Raw genomic sequence first — 7735 nt, 5'->3', positions numbered from 1 at the left:
GTTCTTCCAGAGTAAAGATACAAAGCTCCACGACTAAATGAATACCCAGTCAAAATATGATACTGCCTTTTTGCAGTACATAAAACTGACATGACATGCAAGAGACTTTAAACAGTCATAAATTACAGATGTGAGATACAGTACAACAGTCTCAGATACATTTCTTAATCCCATATTAGTTTTCATCAGCAATTAGCAATGCATATAATTTTTCTATCTGATTGTTGTTATCCATGAACGTTATGAGCAGGTAATCTTCGGAGAAAAAGAATAATCTTGTATTTTAAATGATAATTTCTTTCTCAGTATATTCTTAACATAATGCAAGGTGGGGTGATGACTTGATATTTTGTCTCATTTACAAGTTTCTAACTTAACGAATATACAAAATTCTAACTGTCTCCGCACAACGATCACATACCAGAGACAACATATTTGAGATGTGGAAGGACACGGTATAACCAAAGCAGATTCATTTACTGGAATTTGCTCTGATCTTATTTGTATAATCATCTCTCTGCTTCTGAAGATTTTTATCACATCCCATGGCACGATAGGCATTCATCTCATCAGTATTCACTGCTTAGTGAAAAGTTGCTGCAACCTCCCAAAATCTTTATATACCTTTAGCACTGTTTTAAAATATGCAATATTAAAGATACAACTAACTTACAAAAATAAAAGAACTGTACAAATCACACTCTTCCATTGGCAATGAGACTGTTCAAGAAAATAGTAATGTGATCCCTGACAAACAACCAGAACAGAAATCAAAAGACTGATGCTTAAAAAAATAAAAAAGAAGTAAAAACATTTTCCCCTGCCAAAGTACTGGAATCTTTGAAGGTTTATGTATCACAGAATATAAAACTTTTATCTCTGTCCCCAGAATATTTCTTTCCTCTTTACATAGGTACTTCTTGAACAGATTCCCCTTTGTTGGTGGTGTGGCACAAGCGTTGCTGTACGGGTTAAGGCTAGAAAAGCTTGAAAGACCTAAATAAATCAACAGCCACCTAATCCCCTGGCATTCATGCAAACTCAGGGAAATAAAATAAACCTGAAGACAGGCATGCATGCTGAATTCCAAAGTGATTTCTATGAAGCTTAAAATTAAACCAAAATAAACACACCTCCGAAATGTTATGCATTTAAGGTCTTTCATCTAAACAGTCATCTGACTGTTCATATCACTCTGTCGCAGAGAGGTATGATGCTATGTCTGGTCATAACGTTTTAGTATTTTATCATTTTTACAAGGCACAGATAATTTTAGACGAACTATGTGGCGTCGTTTGAACATGTAAGGATATGGCAGCTACCACGTAATTACATGACAATTACCTCTTCAGTTCAGTCACTGACATAGACCTTGTAAAATCTTAAGACCAGCAAACTACATGTCACCTCAGCTTTGGAATACGGTACTTAACTCTGTTTACAATTACAGACTAAGCAGCAAATAAATACCATTTCTTAACTCCATACAAACACAAGCTTTGCCATGCAATAACGAAGCTGTTGCATGGTATAATGTATATGTATCTTGAAGTAAATAATGCAAATTTTTTGCTGCTGTTATAGAGTGACTTTCCAGCATGCCTTCCTCAAGTTAGCTCTGTGTAGGTCCTGCAAGAGGAGGTGTCCATTCACCACCGGTTTCTTTTTGTGAATTCCAACAGAGTTTAAAGGGACCCGAGAGTACACTCCCCCCTCCCTTACCGACTTGAAAAAACTGTTATTAGATGTACTATGTACTTGATGGGAAAGAAATACACTTTTCCATAGAACAAGTTCTAGAGTTAATTAGAAACTTTCCGTTGGTTAACGCTGCTGCACCATTATGTTTTTCTTGACTAGAAATGTGGAAATCGTATAGGAATATATGTAAACAGAGTCTATAGAAGATAATAGCAAGAAGACATAAAGTGCTTTTAACTATGAACATTTCATTTCACTTTGCACCCTTCCCTGGTAAGCTGTCATACTCAAGCTAGTTTTAGTTCAGCTGGCTCACGTCTACACTATGAAATACTGTAATTTCCCTTGCACCTACTGTTTTAACCATGGTAGTCTCAGTAAAATAAAAAATAATTCATGCCAGGAGAAGTAAAAGTTGACCGATATAAAAAGGGAAGGAGGTGAACTGGGAACTCCCAAGGGGAAAAAAAAGGTAGGTAAAGGGAAATAAGCCTCTATTGTATAGGTCCCTGTTCTCAAGGAATTTGTCACATATTCTTCTGTAAGACAGTGCTGAGGAACAACTACATAAACCTCTGCCTTGAACACACCTCAGGCTACTGCTGGATGAAAACAAAGAAATTAGGATTCCTCAGCTGAGAACATGGTTACTGCTAGGATGATGCTTTTAATCTTTCTGAGCCACATTCCCTACTTCTCTAATCACAGTCTCTGAAGAAACAGTACCCTTTCCTACTCAGAAAACCCAGTCACGCATATTTTGTAAAAGGAAGGTATTAAATCTAGCTTGTCTTTGCTGTTTCAGGTCTGATGCAAAGTATCTACACATTTCCTAATCCATTATGGGACCTAGCACATACTATTCTATGTTTTGGGAAAGCAACAGTTCTATAGTAACAAAGCTCCTAAGTAAGGTAATGGTATAACTAAGAATAATTGTATATTAGAACTGGGTTTTACCGGATCTTTATTTAAGGCAGTTATTAAAATGTGTCTATACTTTCTGAAAAGTTACAAATGTGTGTCTTTTTGTTCTGTTTGTTTGTTGTTGTTTTTGTTTTTTTTTTTTTAAATTTAGGCTTTTGGCAGCTGAAATGGGTTACCTTTATCTATTTTCTGTCCTAATCCAGAGAACTATCCAGCCCGTAGAATCATAGGAATTTGAGCTGAGTTGTAACAATCAACCTGACAAACTCTCCCAACCTGTTTCATTAGATGTCCAGTGGGCTGACAATAGCAAAGTCAGAATCTTTGCTGTTATTACTACTGTCATCGTCAGGGCTGGAGCTCAGGTTGCTGGATGAGGCTGAAATGGAGCCCATTAGTGGGTCAGAGAATATCAAAGAGGAACGAGACGGAGCTTCTGGCTTCATCGCTGATTCCTTGTGTGCCTGAAGGGACTGGGCTGGCTCCGGGACAGCACTTCTACTTCCTTCCTCTTCTTTGGAAACCATAATATAGTCATCAGCACTCTTGTTCTCACTTGTGCTCACATCAGTCGTAGTCTGTGAGACAACAGCACAGAGAGGACTTAAAGTTAGTACCAATTTTACCATTTAATGAGGTTTATGATGTGTGCCAGTGATATGGGAGTGGGATAAAGGAATAATCATCATCCAAAAGTAGCAATGCCCAAATCAAGAAGTAAAAAATAAAGTGGGTATTAACTTTGAAGTAATTTATTTGTTATTTACAAAAGCATAAAACCCAACACTCTAAAAATACATTTGTTATAGCAGTCTTACATGTTTCATCATCATAGTGCATCCATGTAACAATCACAACAGCTAGGCATCTAACACGTACATTACAGTTGTGAAGATTTTCAGTAATTATATTCTCACTGCTGTTAGTTTTCTGTAGTAATTAATGAAGTAGTATTGAGGAATTTTTTGATGGTTTGCATGTACAATGCCATTTTGGAGCTTGCCAGAAAAAAAGTTGAATATAAAATTACTGAGTAAAACCTGGGGAATCTGAGCCATACATAGACCTGGTTTAGTGTGCACCAGTTTGGGTTCAACAGATCAGGGCTCCCAGGGCTTCTAGGCTTAGTGATGTTGAGTATTTCCTAGCCGTACCAGAAAACGAGGGCCTGGCAATCCCTATTCTGTCTGGTTAGACCTTGGGAAATGTGTGTCCCTGAGCACTCAGGTAGTGGACCAAGACTACACGTCAGTGTAGCAGAAAACTCTACAAACTTGCAATCTTGTATTCCAACTAGCCATATTCAGGAGAAGTGAAGACTGCCATACAAAGCAGAGTGGGATCTTTTACTTGTTGACAACTGTCAGACTATTAGCTTGGATGCAACCTAAACCTCAACTCCTATCTAGCGCTATGTTCCTCTAACAAGAATATGTCTGCTTTCTTAGTTGGTCTCACACAATTTTTTTCAGAGTAACAATGCAACCTGCCAAGCAGCCTGTGGGGACAAGTATCCTGAAGTGGTGTGATATTGAAAAGAATGTATTTGATTACACTAATGGGAGACTGAGAAAAAAGGGAAGTAAAGGGGTAGCTGGGGAAATGTGTATTTCAATATGTGTGTCAACTACAAGCCCTTCAGCTGTGACTCTTCTACCAAACATAAAAACATAAATTCACTTTGGGGTAAAACAGAGATTGTAGGTATTAGGGGAAAAAAAGAAAGCCTCTACAAAAAAGAACAACAGGAATAACCTGAGTGAGATAAAGTTAGACCCTCAGCACAGTATATAAAATTGGAGTATGGAGGTCATCAAAAGTATCAGCAAGCCACAACTTGGAGTTACAGTATCCATGGCCTCCAGCAAAACTTATTTTGCCAAATTTATTATTACAGCTGAAAACAATTTTCCATTGCTCTGATCTGATTATAGATCTTGAAGGGTAACTGTAGAATAGCTCAGGGACCAAACCCACCAGTGATTAAGAATGACTGTAATATGAAATGAGGGAGCTGGAAGTCTTTGCTTGTTATTTACATAGTTGTTACAAGTTGTTTAAAGTCACAAACAAGATCACATCAGCTGAATGTGAAAATATGTTGAATCACAGAATCGTGACCTGTTTCCTTCCAAAATTTATATGAACAAGGATTTCAATATTTAAATTTTTAAAACATCTTGTTTTTTATGATTTATAATTTTTGGGGTGTTATCTACACAGTATGTAGGTATAATAATATTGTATTATTGTCTAGGTATAACAACATATAGTATTCTATTTTATAATTAACCCATTTTAATACTTTATTGTTCAAATGGAAATATTTTAAGTCCAGAGTATTGGATACAATTTTAAATGTCACAGTGTAAGACTGTTGTCAAACTGATAGAAATTTTATCTATTACTGTTTGATACTAATTCATTTTCCTCAGATGACTTAATAAAATTTGTACCAAACTGAGTAGATTGCTCTAAAAGTATGAACAATTATCCTGTGCTGAGTGCTATCAAAACTGATCTCAAGCTTCCTGATCTGTGAAGAACCAGGGTGGCTCAAATGTCAACAACTTCAAGCAGCTCCCATGAAGTTAAAAACAAACAGATCTATCCTACAAGGAGAGATACTTCACTGTTTAAGCACTTCTGATCTGACACATCATTTATTATTAATTATCCTTATGCTTTCATCTGGTCTATTTGAAATGAGCTGTCAGTCAATCAACTGCCATCTCCAATGGGGCGAGGACACAGGCAGCATACAACCATGGCTCTGCTCCACCAATATAGAATCACAGGAGTTGGGAATCACTGGGTTGGAAGGGACCTTTAAAGGTCAAGTAGTCCAACCCCCCTGAAATGAGCAGGGACATCTTCAACTAGATCGGGTTGCTCAGAGCCCTGTCTGACCTGACCTTGAATGTTTCCAGGGATGGGGCATCTACCACCTCCCTGGGCAACCTGTTCCAGTGTTTCACCACCCTCATGGTGGTGAAAATGTCTTCCTTATATGTCGTCTAAATCTACCCTCTTCCAGTTTAAAAACATTACCCCTTGTCCTATTGCAGCAGGCCCTCCTAATAAGTTTGTCGCTATTTTTCTTATTAAGTACCGAAAGGCTGCTATAAGGTCTCCGCAACTCTCTCAGCCTGTCCTTGTAGGGAAGGTGCTCCAGCCCCCTGATCATCTTTGTGCCCTCCTCTGGACCTGCTCCAACAGGTCCATGTTTTTCCTGTGCTGAGGACTCCAGAGCTGGACACAGCACTCCAGGTGTGGTCTCACCAGAGCAGAGGGGGAGAATCCCCTCCCTCGACCTGCTGGCCACACTTCTTTTGATGCAGCCCAGGATACAGTTGTCCTCCTGGGCTGCAAGCATACATTGCTGGCTCATGTCCAGTTTTACATCCACTCATACTCCCAAGCCCTTCTTGGCAGGGCTGCTCTCGATCTGTTCATCCCCCAGCCTGTATTGATACGGGGTGTTATCCCGACTTAGGTGCAGGACTTTGCATTTGGCCTTGTTGAACCTCATGAGGTTCACATGTTAGTTGTTGCCTGATTTTATAGGCACCCAGTGCAGCCACAAGACAGAGCCTGGTGAAGCTTTTCTGGGAGCTCTAAATGCCACGCTCAAAATTTCAGCACTTTGTTTCCACCCCCCCCACCCCACACAACAGAAATATACATTCCTTTAAACAACCACCACTGCATAGTTCACCTGGCTTCCTTCCACACTTCTATTTAAAAGCTCTGAGGGAATGCAGTACAGTCTCATTTTGCAGAATTATACACTTTATTATTCCAAGCTATCAAGATCATGCTCTTTCAGTCCTCGCAGCCCTCACACCTGAGATGGCTCCACCTTGCATAGGGTGACACAGATTTTACCTAGTGACATGCTTGCCCAGCAAGATCAATATTTTCCTTGCTGGCACCCCCAAGGATGTTAACGGGGTGTCTTCTTTTTGGCAGTGAGCCCCAGCAAGGGGCCTCATAAATGTTTCGCATTGGTATTGCAGTTTCCTAAATTCTGCTTTCAAAAATGTGCTCTTGTGCAGTTTAAAAAGCATTCTGCCCTTTAATAAAGGGAAAGGAAGGAAAACTACTCATTGCAATTTCTGGTCATTAGTCTTGTGCTTTGCAACACTATTTTTTGTCCTACCCACTCTTTTTGGTTCAGTTAGAGACCTACAGCTCACTTAAGTATCAGAGGAGCATCAAAGCATAGCTATTGACTCCAAAATGCTGTAAAATAGCCTCCTGTAAATGTTTGCCTATCCCTGGCATACATTAGTATTTCGGTACTGATATTTCCAGAGGTAAAATACCTCCTCCCTTCTTCTTCTGCCTGTTTCTGTGTCAGGAATCTCATGCTGACGTGAACCATGTTTTTTCCCATCTGCTGCCACTACTGAATAAATGAAAAATGACAGTATTATACTTCCAGTAGCTTTGAAAGTTAACAACCTTACGCCCGTTGCCATATGGCTTCTCCAAACATTTTTTTCCTGATGAATATCAGCTACTAGGACCAGGCTTATTTCAATTGCCTTCATACTGTGAATGAGTTAAAACTAACTGTAAGGATACAATTCAAGAAAGCTTAGAAGAACAGCAGCTCATTTTGCCTCCTTCTTTGAACAGACATAAAGGCAAGATAATGTGTTAATTATCATTCATTATTTAGCAACAGAAGCCTTCTGTTTGTCAACTGCATACTGCTACCAAAGCCAAACATTCTAAAAAATGCTCTATTCCTTTGAGCCTTTATCTTAGGTTTTTGCATTTTTAATTTTGCAGCTTTTCTTTCCAAAGAAGGGCTGTATTCCTATCCTCATATTCCAGAAAGGGAATTTTGAAGCAAAAAGTAGGAAGAGAACTTTTAAAAAATGTAAAGATGATAAATAATGTATATTTATATAACAACCAAGTACAGAAGACCAGATTTTAATCTCAATTACACAGTAGCTACACCTGTAACTTTTCCAGCTGTCCTAGAAAATATCCCTATAATTCTACCAGAGAAAAATCTCTACACTCTCAGTCACATCAAACAGAATTAGATTTATTACCAAAGTCACAGAAAATGTAAATACAGTAAAATTTA

At 38.6% G+C, this 7735-nt stretch overlaps 1 protein-coding gene across 4 annotated transcripts in view; it reads right to left on the bottom strand.

Moving 5' to 3' along the window:
- Positions 1 to 2716: 2716 nt before the first annotated feature.
- Positions 2717 to 7735, bottom strand: part of TBC1D5 (TBC1 domain family member 5) — a 325748-nt gene continuing 320729 nt past the window's right edge. For all 4 annotated transcript variants that reach the window (XM_026842526.1, XM_026842528.1, XM_026842527.1 and 1 more), the window contains one exon: positions 2717 to 3206. In XM_026842526.1, the coding sequence (XP_026698327.1) occupies positions 2913 to 3206 (294 nt within the window). In that variant the 3' untranslated portion in view covers positions 2717 to 2912. The remainder of the gene's footprint in view (positions 3207 to 7735) is intronic.

This window comes from Athene cunicularia (genome assembly GCF_003259725.1).
Source record: "Athene cunicularia isolate RWA chromosome 2 unlocalized genomic scaffold, athCun1 chr2_part1, whole genome shotgun sequence".
Lineage (NCBI taxonomy): Eukaryota > Metazoa > Chordata > Aves > Strigiformes > Strigidae > Athene > Athene cunicularia.
Note: the sequence above shows the minus strand (reverse complement) of the source record. Positions and strands in the feature narration are given on the sequence as shown.